General features: G+C 48.8%; 1 protein-coding gene across 1 annotated transcript in view; it reads right to left on the reverse strand.

Annotated features, from left to right (window-relative positions):
- The window catches only part of LOC135533840 (signal-induced proliferation-associated 1-like protein 1), a gene marked incomplete at its 5' end in the record, with an annotated part of 14,944 nt that extends 10,568 nt beyond the window's left edge, over nucleotides 1-4,376 (reverse strand). The window contains 2 exons of the mRNA XM_064961054.1: nucleotides 2,239-2,711; nucleotides 4,180-4,376. Coding sequence (XP_064817126.1) covers nucleotides 2,239-2,711; nucleotides 4,180-4,376 — 670 coding nt within the window. The remainder of the gene's footprint in view (nucleotides 1-2,238; nucleotides 2,712-4,179) is intronic.
- Between the last annotated feature and the right edge of the window lie 13,549 nt (nucleotides 4,377-17,925).

Raw genomic sequence — 17,925 nt, forward strand, 5'->3', positions numbered from 1 at the left:
AGAGAGGGGGGGAGAGAGAGAGGGAGAGAGAGAGAGTGGGGGAGAGAGAGAGAGTGGGAGAGAGAGAGAGTGGTGGAGAGAGAGAGAGTGGTGGGGAGAGAGAGAGAGAGTGGTGGAGAGAGAGAAAGAGTGGTGGAGAGAGAGAAAGAGTGGTGGAGAGAGAGAGAGTGGTGGGGAGAGAGAGAGAGTGGTGGGGGAGAGAGAGTGGTGGGGAGAGAGAGAGTGGTGGGGAGAGAGAGAGTGGTGGGGAGAGAGAGAGTGTGGGGAGAGAGAGAGTGTGGGGAGAGAGAGAGAGTGGTGGGGAGAGAGAGTGGTGGGGAGAGAGAGAGTGTGGGGAGAGGAGAGAGAGTGGTGGGGAGAGAGAGAGTGGTGGGGAGAGAGAGAGAGAGAGGAGAGAGAGTGGTGGGGGAGAGAGAGTGGTGGGGGGAGAGAGAGTGTGGAGAGAGAGAGAGTGTGGGGAGAGAGAGAGTGTGGTGGGGAGAAAGAGAGTGTGGTGGGGAGAAAGAGAGAGGTGGGGAGAGAGAGAGGTGGGGAGAGAGAGAGAGTGGTGGGGAGAGAGAGAGTGGTGGGGAGAGAGAGAGTGTGGTGGGGAGAGAGAGGGAGAGTGGGAGAGAGAGAGTGGTGGGGGAGAGAGAGTGGTGGGAGAGAGAGAGAGTGGTGGGGGAGAGAGAGAGTGGTGGGGAGAGAGAGAGTGGTGGGGAGAGAGAGAGTGGTGGGGAGAGAGAGAGTGGTGGGGAGAGAGAGAGAGTGGTGGGGGAGAGAGAGAGAGTGGTGGGGGAGAGAGAGAGTGGTGGGGAGAGAGAGAGAGTGGTGGGGGAGAGAGAGTGGTGGGGGAGAGAGAGTGGTGGGGAGAGAGAGAGTGGTGGGGAGAGAGAGAGTGGTGGGGGAGAGAGAGTGTGGGGAGAGAGAGAGTGGTGGGGAGAGAGAGAGAGAGGTGGGGAGAGAGAGAGAGAGAGGGGGAGAGAGAGTGGTGGGGAGAGAGAGAGTGGTGGGGGAGAGAGAGAGTGTGGAGAGAGAGAGTGTGGGGAGAGAGAGAGTGTGGTGGAGAGAGAGAGAGGTGGGGAGAGAGAGAGAGTGGTGGGGAGAGAGAGAGTGGTGGGGAGAGAGAGAGAGTGGTGGGGGAGAGAGAGAGTGGTGGGGGAGAGAGAGAGAGAGTGGTGGGGAGAGAGAGAGTGGTGGGGAGAGAGAGAGGGGGGAGAGAGAGAGAGTGGTGGGGGGAGAGAGAGAGAGAGAGTGGTGGGGAGAGAGAGAGAGTGGTGGGGAGAGAGAGAGAGAGTGGTGGGGAGAGAGAGAGTGGTGGGGAGAGAGTGGTGGGGAGAGAGAGAGAGTGGTGGGGAGAGAGAGAGAGTGGTGGGGAGAGAGAGAGAGTGGTGGGGAGAGAGAGAGAGTGGTGGGGAGAGAGAGAGTGTGGTGGGGAGAGAGAGTGTGGTGGGGAGAGAGAGAGTGTGGGGAGAGAGAGAGTGTGGGGAGAGAGAGAGAGATAGAGAGAGGGGAGAGAGAGTGAGAGTGGGGAGAGAGAGAGAGTGTGGATTTAACTAGCGGACATCGAGGGCCAAAATAATGTAACATGCCAATGAAATAATCTAGAGACCGAGCTAATAACTACGGAGATAAACACACATCTTTGCAGTGTAGAGATTACAGTGTGCAACATATCCTCCTCACAGTCCTAACGTCACTGTACACAGGTATCGTGCGATCAGCAAGCTAGGCTTTAATCAACGAGCATCTCTGTGGGTTTTGTTAACTGTGTGAGTATCAAGGCCATTATATTGTACTTCTGGGGAAGAGACTTGTATCCCTTTCTGATTGAAGATATATTCCACCTCACCTCCACTGCTTGAAAGATTAGCCATCAGTTTAGATAGATAGAGGTTTATTATCCACCTCACTTGCTTTGGCAATGTTAACACATGTTTCCCATGCCAATAAAGCCCCTTGAATTGAATTGAGAGAGAGAGTGTGGGGAGAGAGAGCGGGAGGGACCAAGCAAATATCATGGCTAAAAGACGGGAGTTTTTGAAAAAGGTTACGTGTTTGAGGGTGAGTGTGTGTCTGCTGTATGCATGTGTGTATTCAAGTCTTAAACACTACACACCTGGAGTGTTTGAGGGTGAGTGTGTGTCTGCTGTATGCATGTGTGTATTCAAGTCTTAAACACTACACACCTGGAGTGTTTGAGGGTGAGTGTGTGTCTGCTGTATGCATGTGTGTATTCAAGTCTTAAACACTACACACCTGGAGTGTGACCCTGCGTCACTCAGACTGAACCAGCTGCTATCTCTAACCAACAGGTGTGTAGGAGGAGTCCTAGCAGTCCCCTCTCCTCTCTCCCCCCTCTCCGATGGGGGTTGTGGGGACTCCACGGTTGTCGAGGACCTCTCAAGCACCCTCCTGTCCCCCTCAGTGGGGCTATGCCAAGGGGATGGAGCTCTATCCCTCCCCTCTCTACCCCCAGGAGCCAAGAGGGAACTAGAGCTCCCGTGGTGGGGGTGTGGGTGGCCCCCTCCCCCTCCGTAAGACGAGGTGTCTATCCCGCTGTCGGCCGAGGCCCCATGGAGGTACCCCCCTCCCAGGCCGTTGGGTTCAGAGTCAGTGGCCTCCCCTGGTGCTCCGGGGCCCCCCAGGTCGGACCACTTGTCGGTGTCGCTGTGGCCCCCGCTGGAGGCCGTGCTGGACAGGGTGTTACTGCTGGAGTAGGGACCCTCAGGCTGGGGGGGGGGGCGAGCGAGAGAGAGAGAGGGGAGAGAGAGGGGGAGAGAGAGAGGGGGAGAGAGATGGGGAGAGAGAGAGAAGGGGGAGAGAGGGAAAGAGATGGGGGAGAGAGAGAGAAGGGGGAGAGAGGGAAAGAGATGGGGGAGAGAGATGGGTTAGACAGGAGTCTGGACAAGAGAACATGTCTTCAGATCAGTGATATCCTCATCTGCTCTCCTCATCTCCTCTCCTCATCTCCTCTCCTTCATCTGCAGTGATCTGAAACACCTGGACAAGAGAACATGTCTTCAGGTGCTTTAGAGCAGATGAAGGAGAGGAGATGAGGAGAGGAGATGAGGAGGGGAGATGAGGAGGGGAGATGAGGAGGAGGGGAGATGGAGAGAAAGTCACTTTGGACTATTGACATGCAACCCAAATGTTTCATCAGGTAAGAAGTACGTTTCGTCCCTGGTCGGAGTGAGGACAGGGGAGTGAGGACAGGGGAGTGAGGACAGGGGAGTGAGGACAGGGGAGTGAGGACAAGGGAGTGAGGACAAGGGAGTGAGGACAGGGGAGTGAGGACAAGGGAGTGAGGACAGGGGAGTGAGGACAGGGGAGTGAGGACAGGGGAGTGAGGACAGGGAGTGAGGACAGGGGGAGTGAGGACAGGGGAGTGAGGACAGGGGAGTGAGGACAGGGGAGTGAGGACAGGGGAGTGAGGACAGGGGGTGAGGACAGGGGGAGTGAGGACAGGGGAGTGAGGACAGGGGGAGTGAGGACAGGGGAGTGAGGACAGGGAGTGAGGACAAGGGGGTGAGGACAAGGGGTGAGGACAGGGGAGTGAGGACAGGGGGAGTGAGGACAGGGGAGTGAGGACAGGGGGTGAGGACAGGGGTGAGGACAGGGGGGTGAGGACAGGGGGGTGAGGACAGGGGAGTGAGGACAGGGAGTGAGGACAGGGAGTGAGGACAGGGGAGTGAGGACAGGGGAGTGAGGACAGGGGAGTGAGGACAGGGGAGTGAGGACAGGGGAGTGAGGACAGGGGAGTGAGGACAGGGGGTGAGGACAGGGGGTGAGGACAGGGGAGTGAGGACAGGGGAGTGAGGACAAGGGAGTGAGGACAGGGAGTGAGGACAGGGGAGTGAGGACAGGGGAGTGAGGACAGGGGAGTGAGGACAGGGGAGTGAGGACAGGGGGGTGAGGACAGGGGGTGAGGACAGGGGAGTGAGGACAGGGGAGTGAGGACAGGGGAGTGAGGACAGGGGAGTGAGGACAGGGGGTGAGGACAGGGGGGTGAGGACAGGGGAGTGAGGACAGGGGAGTGAGGACAGGGGGAGTGAGGACAGGGAGTGAGGACAGGGGGTGAGGACAGGGGGTGAGGACAGGGGAGTGAGGACAGGGGAGTGAGGACAGGGGAGTGAGGACAGGGGAGTGAGGACAGGGGAGTGAGGACAGGGGAGTGAGGACAGGGAAGTGAAGCCTGACCTGGGAGCTCTTCTTGGGGGAGTGGTGGATGACCTGCTCCTGCCTCTGGATGCGTGGTGCTCCGGAGTACCCAGGACCAGGCTTAGACACAGGAGAATCTAAAAAAAACACACACACACACGAGTTTGAGGTTAGCAACAGTGCAAGGAAACACACACACACACACACACACACGTTCACACTAGTGTGAACACACACTAAGGACCATGACTTTCGCACACGGTCCTCAGAGCCAGTTATCCTGATAATCTAGTTTACACTATTCTACAGTCGCACGTACAGTGTGTGTGACGATCACCCTATGATCTCATCACATAATCTAGACATGCCTTACATACAGTTGAAGTCAGAAGTTCACATACACTAAGTTGACTGTGCCTTTAAAACAGCTTGGAAAATTCCAGAAAATGGTGTCATGGCTTTAGAAGCTTCTGATTGACATAATTGACATAATTTGATTCAATTGAAGGTGTACCTATGGATGTATTTCAAGGCCTACCTTCAAACTCAGTGCGTCTTTGCTTGACATCATGGGAAAACCAAAAGAAATCAGCCAAGACCTCAGAGAAAAAAATTGTAGACCTCCACAAGTCTGATTCATCCTTGGGAGCAATTTCCAAATGCCTGAAGATACCACATTCATCTATACAAACAATAGTATGCAAGTATATAAACACCATGGGACCACACAGCTGTCATACCGCTCAGGAAGGAGATGCGTTCTGTCTCCTAGAGATGAACGTACTTTGGTGCGAAAAGTGCAAATAAATCCCAGAACAGCAGCAAAGGACCTTGTGAAGATGCTGGAGGAAACAGGTTCAAAAATATCTATATCCACAGTAAAACGAGTCCTATATCGACATAACCTGAAAGGCCACTCAGCAAGGAAGAAGCCACTGCTCCAAAACCACCATAAAAAAGCCTGACTACGGTTTGCAACTGCACATGGGGACAAAGATTGTAGTTTTTGGAGAAATATCTTTGGTCTGATGAAACAAAAATAGAAGTGTTTGGCCATAATGACCATCGTTATGTTTGAAGGAAAAAGAGGGAGGCTTGCAAGCTGAAGAACACCATCCCAACCATGAAGCACGGGGGTGGCAGCATCATGTTGTGGAGGTGCTTTGCTTCGGGAGGGACTGGTGCACTTCACAAAATAGATGGCATCATGAGGGAGGAAAATTATGTGGATATATTGAAGCAACATCTCAAGACATCAGGCAGGAAGTTAAAGCTTGGTCACAAATGGGTCTTCCAAATGGACAAGGACCCCAATTACACACACACACACACACACACACACACACACACACACACACACACACACACACACACACACACACACACACACACACACACATACATACATACATATATATATATATATATATATATATGTGTGTGTATATATATGTCCAGGCCCGTATAGATAGATATATATATACAGTTCAAACAGGTGCAATTAATACAGGTAACGAGTAGAGGACAGAGGAGCCTCTTAAAGAAGAAGTTACAGGTCTGTGAGAGACAGAAATCTTGCTTGTTTGTAGGTGACCAAATACTTATTTTCCACCATAATTTGCAAATAAATTCATTAAAAATCCTACAATGTGATTTTCTGGATTTGCCTCATTTTGTCTGTCATAGTTGAAGTGTACCTATGATGAAAATTACAGGCCTCTCATCTTTTTAAGTGGGAGAACTTTCACAATTGGTGGCTGACTAAATACTTTTTTGTCCCATTGTACATATCTATATCTATATCTATATAAGTATCTATATCTATATATCTGTGTGTGTGTGTAAATAAATGAGGCTATAGAGTAATTGGCCAGGTGTTACGCAACAACAACCACACAGAAATAGACAGGCCATTAGTGAGCATGGCACCCAGGGGGAAACACGGCTGTAAGTGAGAGAGCGAGAGAGAGAGTAGAGAACAAGGGGATACATTGGAAGAAATCATGCAGATAGAAAACAGAGAGAGGGACTGTAGAGATGAAGACAGCAGTAGAAAACAGAGAGAGGGACTGTAGACAGCAGTAGAAAACAGAGAGAGGGACTGTAGAGATGAAGAGAGCAGTAGAAAACAGAGAGTGCGACTGTAGAGATGAAGAGAGCAGTAGAAAACAGAGAGAGGGACTGTAGAGAGCAGTAGAAAACAGAGAGGGGGACTGTAGAGATGAAGAGAGCAGTAGAAAACAGAGAGGGACTGAAGAGAGCAGTAGAAAACAGAGAGGGACTGAAGAGAGCAGTAGAGAACAGAGAGGGACTGAAGAGAGCAGTAGAAAACAGAGGGACTGAAGAGAGCAGTAGAAAACAGAGAGAGGGACTGTAGAGATGGAGAGCAGTAGAAAACAGAGAGGAGGACTGAAGAGATGAAGAGAGCAGTAGAAAACAGAGAGGGACAGAATAGAGCAGTAGAAAACAGAGAGGGACTGAAGAGATGAAGAGAGCAGTACAAAACAGAGAGAGGGACTGTAGAGATGAAGAGAGCAGTAGAAAACAGAGAGGAACTGAAGAGAGCAGAAGAAAACAGAGAGGGACTGAAGAGAGCAGTAGAAAACAGAGAGGGACTGAAGAGAGCAGTAGAAAACAGAGAGGGACTGAAGAGAGCAGTAGAAAACAGAGGGACTGAAGAGAGCAGTAGAAAACAGAGAGAGGGACTGAAGAGAGCAGTAGAAAACAGAGAGAGGGACTGAAGAGAGCAGTAGAAAACAGAGAGAGGGACTGTAGAGATGAAGAGAGCAGTAGAAAACAGAGAGGAGGACTGAAGAGAGCAGTAGAAAACAGAGAGGGACTGAAGAGAGCAGTAGAAAACAGAGAGGGACTGAAGAGATGAAGAGAGCAGTAGAAACAGAGAGAGGGACTGTAGAGATGAAGAGAGCAGTAGAAAACAGAGAGGGGGACTGTAGAGGTGAAGAGAGCAGTAGAAAACAGAGAGAGGGACTGAAGAGATGAAGAGAGCAGTAGAAAACAGAGAGGGACTGAAGAGAGCAGTAGAAAACAGAGGGACTGAAGAGAGCAGTAGAAAACAGAGAGAGGGACTGAAGAGAGCAGTAGAAAACAGAGAGAGGGACTGAAGAGAGCAGTAGAAAACAGAGAGAGGGACTGAAGAGAGCAGTAGAAAACAGAGAGAGGGACTGTAGAGATGAAGAGAGCAGTAGAAAACAGAGAGGAGGACTGAAGAGAGCAGTAGAAAACAGAGAGGGACTGAAGAGAGCAGTAGAAAACAGAGAGGGACTGAAGAGATGAAGAGAACAGTAGAAACAGAGAGAGGGACTGTAGAGATGAAGAGAGCAGTAGAAAACAGAGAGGGGGACTGTAGAGGTGAAGAGAGCAGTAGAAAACAGAGAGAGGGACTGAAGAGATGAAGAGAGCAGTAGAAAACAGAGAGAGGGACTGTAGAGAGCAAGAGAGCAGTAGAAAACAGAGAGGGGGACTGAAGAGATGAAGAGAGCAGTAGAAACAGAGAGAGGGACTGTAGAGAGCAGTAGAAAACAGAGAGGGGGACTGTAGAGAGCAGTAGAAAACAGAGAGAGGGACTATAGAGATGAAGAGAGCAGTAGAAAACAGAGAGAGGGACTGAAGAGATGAAGAGAGCAGTAGAAAACAGAGAGAGGGACTGAGGAGATGAAGAGAGCAGTAGAAAACAGAGATAGGGACTGTAGATATGAAGAGAGCAGCAGAAAACAGAGAGAGGGACTGTAGAGAGCAAGAGAGCAGTAGAAAACACAGAGGGGGACTGTAGAGATGAAGAGAGCAGTAGAAAACAGAGAGAGGGACTGAAGAGATGAAGAGAGCAGTAGAAGACAGAGAGCGGGACTGAGGAGATGAAGAGAGCAGTAGAAAACAGAGATAGGGACTGTAGAGATGAAGAGAGCAGCAGAAAACAGAGAGAGGGACTGTAGAGAGCAGTAGAAAACAGAGAGGGGGACTGTAGAGATGAAGAGAGCAGTATCCGTGTCACAACAGCAGTGCAGTCCATGGTATACAGAGAACGACTACCAACATATTTCACCCCTCAGCAGTTGTCTGCTCTGCAGTCTCAGATACTCTCTAATGAGGTAGTGTGTGTGTATATCTCTCTGTGTGTGGTCCTGGTTTCAGTCCCTGCATGCGTTACGTGAATCCTGCCATTCACCACTGACAGGTGAGTCATTTCCCAGAACCCACCTCTTTCATCTCCGGCTGGCTGTTTGGAAAATGTGACCGATCACCTCGATTCAGTCTTATGAAGCAAAATTTGAAAATTGTGTTTTACATTGGATAAAAGTAGAGACTCAGAGATACAAAATTGTATATATATATATATCATACACTGCAGTTGAGGAACAATGGGAAAGTAATTCTGCTTTGAAAGTTGATATACTTGAAACCTCACTTTAGTACAGAAAATGGCCCTTGAATGTTTTGGTACATCTACTGGAGAGGTCTTCTTTGTCTACACCCATTCATAATCGTTCACACCCTCTTTAACCTGAGCGCCACCCAGGCCTGTGGCGGTCACCAAATGTCGTCAGCCGGTGATTGTCAAGCAAATATCTGTCGGTCTCACGGAAGTTGACCGTTAATTAACATAAACACATTTAGTAGCTTCCGGCTTACACACATTGTCTACAAGCCACTGATGCAGACCATTGGAGCATCTACATTTTTAAAAAGTCTAATAAATCCATGTAATATAGCCTAGACCGTCACAACAAAATCCATTATTTATTTTAGACAGATCTAAAGAAACATGATATGAAGAAAATGTAGTCTATTTCAGAAGAACAGAATAGCACACTGAGTTGTCCTTATGCTAGATCCTGTTCTGGCAAATGGCTGCGGGCTTCACTAGTTCATTTAGCAGACAAGATTTGCTTAGAATTCTGTGGCATTATTTTATAGTATGAAAAATACAATTGAACAAAGCTGAATAAAATAGAAAGGATATTTTTTCCTAACGATTAAGGGAGTGTGTTGCACATGCAGCTATTCTGTGTTGAGTGGTTAACAAATAAATAGGTATTACTATATGCTTAATTTAGAGTTGTTAATTTAACTTTAGTTGTTCTACAAACGCTGGGCTAGATGTTTAGATTTGTAACGCTGTATGATGCAACTAAAGATGATTTGAAAACAGCTGCTTGAAAGGCAGGAGCTCTGCTTTCTTTGTTTTTTTTTGCACAGGCTGTACACACTTCATCAGTCTCTCATTCACAATTTGACAAGCACTTGATAATGGCTAGAATTTTACGGCGTCGTTGTGCCCTCTCCCTGAGTGATGCACGCTCCATCACGTGATTGGGACTTTCTCACATGGTACAAGTGAAGACAGATTGGTGACGCAACTGCACGCGTCCTTATACAATTCCCACGGTGCATATTGAAGATCTTGGAAGGACTGTCCACATTTTCAGCAAACAAGATGAATAGGCCAAACGAACAGCAAAAGCACTAGCCTATGTCAATCTACTATCTCCCATAGTACAACAGTCAACCTATTCTATTCTGTGCGAGAAATAAATATTCCAAACATAGTCTGGGACAGTTGTGGGATGCGATAGATCCCAAATTAATACAACCGCTAGCATCAAAAAAAGTTTTTTATAAAATGTTGCTGACGCAACAGATCAGAACTTTTAGCTTAGGCTATTTCTTCACATTTTAAGCTCAGCAACGGGCACATGGTAGGAGGCTATCAGAGCGAATGTTCCATTAGAGGAAAACACCATTATCAAAGTGACCGCAAATACAATTATGCTTGTAATGCTTTTATTATAAGGTGCATTTTATATGGTGAAAATTATCTTCCCCAAACTTGAAACTCACACGCTGCTTATGTATGTAGTAAGGATCTACACCCCTTGTAAAGGGGATTAATGGGTTTAGGGTTGGGTTATACCAGACTGGGTTATACCAGACTGGGTTATACTGGACTGGGTTATACTGGACTGGGTTATACTGGACTGGGTTTAGGGTTGTGTTATACCGGACCGGGTTATACCAGACTGGGTTATACTGGACTGGGTTATACCGGACTGGGTTATACCGGACTGGGTTATACCAGACTGGGTTATACCAGACTGGGTTATACTGGACTGGGTTATACCAGACTGGGTTATACCATACTGGGTCATACCGGACTGGGTTATACCGGACTGGGTTTAGGGTTGGGTTATACTGGACTGGGTTATACCAGACTGGGTTATACCGGACTGGGTTATACCGGACTGGGTTATACCGGACTGGGTTTAGGGTTGGGTTATACTGGACTGGGTTATACCGGACTGGGTTTAGGGTTGGGTTATACTGGACTGGGTTATACCAGACTGGGTTATACCATACTGGGTTATACCGGACTGGGTTATACCGGACTGGGTTATACCGGACTGGGTAATACCGGACTGGGTTATACCGGACTGGGTTATACCGGACTGGGTTATACCGGACTGGGTTATACCGGACTGGGTTATACCAGACTGGGTTATACCGGACTGGGTTATACCGGACTGGGTCATACCGGACTGGGTTTAGGGTTGGGTTATACCAGACTGGGTTATACTGGACTGGGTTATACCAGACTGGGTTATACCGGACTGGGTTATACCGGACTGGGTTATACCGGACTGGGTTTAGGGTTGGGTTATACTGGACTGGGTTATACTGGACTGGGTTTAGGGTTGGGTTATACCGGACTGGGTTATACCGGACTGGGTTTAGGGTTGGGTTATACCGGACTGGGTTATACCAGACTGGGTCATACCGGACTGGGTTATACTGGACTGGGTTATACCAGACTGGGTTATACCATACTGGGTCATACCGGACTGGGTTATACCGGACTGGGTTATACCAGACTGGGTCATACCGGACTGGGTTATACCGGACTGGGTTATACCAGACTGGGTCATACCGGACTGGGTCATACCGGACTGGGTTATACCGGACTGGGTTATACCAGACTGGGTCATACCGGACTGGGTTATACCGGACTGGGTTATACCATACTGGGTTATACCAGACTGGGTTATACCATACTGGGTCATACCGGACTGGGTTATACCGGACTGGGTTATACCAGACTGGGTCATACCGGACTGGGTTATACCGGACTGGGTTATACCAGACTGGGTCATACCGGACTGGGTCATACCGGACTGGGTTATACCGGACTGGGTTATACCATACTGGGTCATACCGGACTGGGTTATACCGGACTGGGTTTAGGGTTGGGTTATACTGGACTGGGTTATACTGGACTGGGTTTAGGGTTGGGTTATACTGGACTGGGTTATACCGGACTGGGTTTAGGGTTGGGTTATACCGGACTGGGTTATACCATACTGGGTCATACCGGACTGGGTTATACCGGACTGGGTTTAGGGTTGGGTTATACCGGACTGGGTTATATCGGACTGGGTTTAGGGTTGGGTTATACTGGACTGGGTTATACCATACTGGGTTATACCGGACTGGGATATACTGGACTGGGTTTAGGGTTGGGTTATACTGGACTGGGTTATACCGGACTGGGATATACCGGACTGGGTTTAGGGTTGGGTTACACCGGACTGGGTTATACAGGACTGGGTTATACAGGACTGGGTTATACAGGACTGGGTTATACCGGACTGGGTTATACCGGACTGGGTTATACCAGACTGGGTTATACTGGACTGGGTTATACCGGACTGGGTTATACAGGACTGGGTTATACTGGACTGGGTTATACCGGACTGGGTTATACCGGACTGGGTTTAGGGTTGGGTTATACTGGACTGGGTTATACCGGACTGGGATATACCGGACTGGGTTTAGGGTTGGGTTACACCGGACTGGGTTATACAGGACTGGGTTATACAGGACTGGGTTATACAGGACTGGGTTATACCGGACTGGGTTATACAGGACTGGGTTATACCGGACTGGGTTTAGGGTTGGGTTATACTGGACTGGGTTATACCGGACTGGGATATACCGGACTGGGTTATACAGGACTGGGTTATACAGGACTGGGTTATACAGGACTGGGTTATACCGGACTGGGTTTAGGGTTGGGTTATACCAGACTGGGTTATACCGGACTGGGTTATACAGGACTGGGTTATACAGGACTGGGTTATACCGGACTGGGTTATACCGGACTGGGTTATACCGGACTGGGTTTAGGGTTGGGTTATACTGGACTGGGTCATACCGGACTGGGTTTAGGGTTGGGTTGTACTGGACTGGGTTATACCGGACTGGGTTATACCAGACTGGGTTTAGGGTTGTGTTATACCATACTGGGTCATACCGGACTGGGTTATACTGGACTGGATTATACCGGACTGGGTTTAGGGTTGGGTTATACTGGACTGGGTTATACCATACTGGGTCATACCGGACTGGGTTATACCAGACTGGGTTATACCGGACTGGGTTTAGGGTTGGGTTATACTGGACTGGGTTATACCATACTGGGTTATACCAGACTGGGTTATACCAGACTGGGTTATACCGGACTGGGTTATACCGGACTGGGTTATACTGGACTGGGTTTAGGGTTGGGTTATACTGGACTGGGTTATACCGGACTGGGTTTAGGGTTGGGTTATACTGGACTGGGTTATACTGGACTGGGTTTAGGGTTGGGTTATACCAGACTGGGTTATACCGGACTGGGTTATACCGGACTGGGTTATACCGGACTGGGTTATACCGGACAAAGTTTAGGGTTGGGTTATACTGGACTGGGTTATACTGGACTGGGTTATACCGGACTGGGTTTAGGGTTGGGTTATACCGGACTGGGTTATACTGGACTGGGTTTAGGGTTGGGTTATACCATACTGGGTCATACCAGACTGGGTTATACCGGACTGGGTTATACCGGACTGGGTTATACCGGACTGGGTTATACCGGACTGGGTTATACCGGACTGGGTTTAGGGTTGGGTTATACTGGACTGGGTTTAGGGTTGGGTTATACTGGACTGGGTTATACTGGACTGGGTTATACCGGACTGGGTTATACCGGACTGGGTTATACCGGACTGGGTTATACCGGACTGGGTTTAGGGTTGGGTTATACTGGACTGGGTTTAGGGTTGGGTTATACTGGACTGGGTTATACCGGACTGGGTTATACCGGACTGGGTTTAGGGTTGGGTTATACCGGACAAAGTTTAGGGTTGGGTTATACTGGACTGGGTTATACTGGACTGGGTTATACCGGACTGGGTTTAGGGTTGGGTTATACTGGACTGAGTTATACCGGACTGGGTTTAGGGTTGGGTTATACTGGACTGGGTTATACCGGACTGGGTTATACTGGACTGGGTTATACCGGACTGGGTTTAGGGTTGGGTTATACTGGACTGGGTTATACCATACTGGGTTATACCAGACTGGGTTATACCAGACTGGGTTATACCGGACTGGGTTATACCGGACTGGGTTATACTGGACTGGGTTTAGGGTTGGGTTATACTGGACTGGGTTATACCGGACTGGGTTTAGGGTTGGGTTATACTGGACTGGGTTATACTGGACTGGGTTTAGGGTTGGGTTATACCAGACTGGGTTATACCGGACTGGGTTATACCGGACTGGGTTATACCGGACTGGGTTATACCGGACAAAGTTTAGGGTTGGGTTATACTGGACTGGGTTATACTGGACTGGGTTATACCGGACTGGGTTTAGGGTTGGGTTATACCGGACTGGGTTATACTGGACTGGGTTTAGGGTTGGGTTATACCATACTGGGTCATACCAGACTGGGTTATACCGGACTGGGTTATACCGGACTGGGTTATACCGGACTGGGTTATACCGGACTGGGTTATACCGGACTGGGTTATACCGGACTGGGTTATACCGGACAAAGTTTAGGGTTGGGTTATACTGGACTGGGTTATACTGGACTGGGTTATACCGGACTGGGTTTAGGGTTGGGTTATACTGGACTGAGTTATACCGGACTGGGTTTAGGGTTGGGTTATACCATACTGGGTTATACCAGACTGGGTTATACCAGACTGGGTTATACCAGACTGGGTTATACCAGACTGGGTTATACCGGACTGGGTTATACCGGACTGGGTAATACCGGACAAAGTTTAGGGTTGGGTTATACTGGACTGAGTTATACCGGACTGGGTTTAGGGTTGGGTTATACCATACTGGGTTATACCGGACTGGGTTATACCAGACTGGGTTATACCGGACTGGGTTATACCGGACTGGGTTATACCAGACTGGGTTATACCAGACTGGGTTATACCAGACTGGGTTATACCATACTGGGTTATACCGGACTGGGTTATACCGGACTGGGTTATACCGGACTGGGTTATACCAGACTGGGTTATACTGGACTGGGTTTAGGGTTGGGTTATACCAGACTGGGTTATACCAGACTGGGTTATACCAGACTGGGTTATACCGGACTGGGTTATACCGGACTGGGTTATACCGGACTGGGTTATACCGGACTGGGTTATACTGGACTGGGTTTAGGGTTGGGTTATACCAGACTGGGTTATACCAGACTGGGTTATACCAGACTGGGTTATACCGGACTGGGTTATACCGGACTGGGTTATACCGGACTGGGTTATACTGGACTGGGTTTAGGGTTGGGTTATACTGGACTGGGTTATACCAGACTGGGTTATACCGGACTGGGTAATACCGGACTGGGTTATACCGGACTCTGGTTATACCGGACTGGGTAATACCGGACTGGGTTATACCGGACTGGGTTATACCGGACTGGGTAATACCGGACTGGGTTATACCGGACTGGGTTATACCAGACTGGGTTATACCGGACTGGGTTATACCGGACTGGGTTATACCAGACTGGGTTATACCGGACTGGGTTATACCGGACTGGGTTATACCGGACTGGGTTATACCAGACTGGGTTATACCAGACTGGGTTATACCGGACTGGGTTATACCAGACTGGGTTATACCGGACTGGGTTATACCGGACTGGGTAATACCGGACTGGGTTATACCGGACTGGGTTATACCGGACTGGGTTATACCGGACTGGGTAATACCGGACTGGGTTATACCGGACTGGGTTATACCAGACTGGGTTATACCGGACTGGGTTATACCGGACTGGGTTATACCAGACTGGGTTATACCGGACTGGGTTATACCGGACTGGGTTATACCGGACTGGGTAATACCGGACTGGGTTATACCGGACTGGGTTATACCAGACTGGGTTATACCGGACTGGGTTATACCAGACTGGGTTATACCGGACTGGGATATACTGGACTGGGTTATACTGGACTGGGTAATACCGGACTGGGTTATACCGGACTGGGTTTAGGGTTGGGTTATACCGGACTGGGTTATACCGGACTGGGTAATACCGGACTGGGTAATACCGGACTGGGTTATACCAGACTGGGTTATACCGGACTGGGTAATACCGGACTGGGTAATACCGGACTGGGTTATACCGGACTGGGTTATACCGGACTGGGTTATACCGGACTGGGTAATACCGGACTGGGTTATACCGGACTGGGTTATACAGGACTGGGTTTAGGGTTGGGTTATACCGGACTGGGTTATACTGGACTGGGTTTAGGGTTGGGTTATACTGGACTGGGTTATACCGGACTGGGTTATACCAGACTGGGTTATACCATACTGGGTCATACCGGACTGGGTTATACTGGACTGGGTTATACCGGACTGGGTTTAGGGTTGGGTTATACTGGACTGGGTTATACCATACTGGGTCATACCGGACTGGGTTATACTGGACTGGGTCATACCGGACTGGGTTATACCGGACTGGGTTTAGGGTTGGGTTATACTGGACTGGGTTATACTGGACTGGGTCATACCGGACTGGGTTTAGGGTTGGGTTATACCGGACTGGGTTATACCGGACTGGGTTATACCGGACTGGGTTATACCGGACTGGGTTATACCGGACTGGGTTATACCGGACTGGGTTATACCGGACTGGGTTATACCGGACTGGGTTATACAGGACTGGGTTATACCGGACTGGGTTATACCGGACTGGGTTTAGGGTTGGGTTATACCGGACTGGGTTATACTGGACTGGGTTATACCGGACTGGGTTTAGGGTTGGGTTATACTGGACTGGGTCATACCGGACTGGGTTTAGGGTTGGGTTATACTGGACTGGGTTATACCGGACTGGGTTTAGGGTTGCATGTACTTTCTCTAGTTTAGAGTGTGAGGGTGAACGGGGTCGATTCAACCAGCACAGAGTTGAAAGGAGGAGAGGATGGGAACAGCAGAGGAATGATATGAAGGGAAAAGAGAAACAAAACAGGAGGGGGCCGTGAGTCATGGTAGATTTCCTTGAAAAGGGCTGGAGGAAGAGAGGGAGAGAGAGGGAGGGAGAGAGGGAGGGAGAGAGGGAGAGAGAGAGGGAGGGAGAGAGGGAGGGAGAGAGGGAGGGAGAAAGAAGAGAAAGAGAGGGAGGAAGAGAGGGAGGGAGAAAGAAGAGAAAGAGAGAAAAGAGAGTGTGAGAAAGACACACAGAGTTGGTTACACAACTGTACCGACAGGAAAGAGAGGAATTTATGTTTTTAATTTTCCAACAGAGAGCCTTGAACAGAGAGAAAAGGAGAGAGAGGAGAAAAGAAGGTGGATATGGGGCTGTGGTTGTCATGACATTTTGTCAGCCAGGTGATTATCATGCAAAAGTCTGCTGGTCTCACGGTAATTGACCGTTAATGAACATAAACACATTTAGCATATCTCGGCTTCCACTCATACAAGCTGCCTACCGATCGCTGATGCAAGCCTTTGGAACATTTAAAAAAATAAAATAAAAAAAACAGTATAATAACTCAATGTAATAATACACAAACCACAACATATGCAGTATTTATTTTAGGCAGGTGTAAAGAAACATTGTGCAATGAAGAAAATGTATTTCAAGCAGAACAGAATATGAGTTGGTCCACTGTAAAATCAAATCAAATCAAATTTTAATTTGTCACATACACATGGTTAGAGGATTGGTTTGTTTTGATTTGAGTTGGTCCACTGTATGTTATCAGACTATTGCACCACACCATAGCCTGTCGGCTAGTTCATTTAGCAGACATGACATGCGTATAAGTCTCGTGTCCGTTATTTTATACGATTTTATAGTAAAAATTATTTTAACATAGATGAATAAAATAGTACGGATATTTTTTTCCCCATTCAAGTACGAAGTGTCCATGTTGAGTGTTAAAGTTATCGTTTGAAACAGGTCCTCATAGGTTCGATTTAGAGTTATTTGGCAACTTTAGTTGTGAATGATACAAAACTCACAGCGTGTTAGAAATCAGAACAGATATGAGCTGTATGATGCGACTCCAGAATATTGATTAGAGAAAGTAGCAAAAAAATGCATGTTTTTTTTTAAACTTCCCGTTCCTTGTTCTCAAGCTTCACACGTTATTTCTCTCATCAAGTCAATCATATTGTCACCCATCAGACTATTCTTCATGTAATCTTGTCTTTACTAATATGTCAAATTGGGAATGGCCCATTATTAAATGGGCATGGGGGGGTCGGAGACATGTCCTTCATATGCACCCGGGGGGAGACACATGTGCTTCATATGCACCCGGGGGGAGACACATGTGCTTCATATGCACCCGGGGGGTCGGAGACATGTCCTTCATATGCACCCGGGGGGAGACACATGTGCTTCATATGCACCCGGGGGGAGACACATGTGCTTCATATGCACCCGGGGGAGAGACA

This window comes from Oncorhynchus masou, unplaced genomic scaffold (genome assembly GCF_036934945.1).
Source record: "Oncorhynchus masou masou isolate Uvic2021 unplaced genomic scaffold, UVic_Omas_1.1 unplaced_scaffold_2711, whole genome shotgun sequence".
NCBI lineage: Eukaryota > Metazoa > Chordata > Actinopteri > Salmoniformes > Salmonidae > Oncorhynchus > Oncorhynchus masou.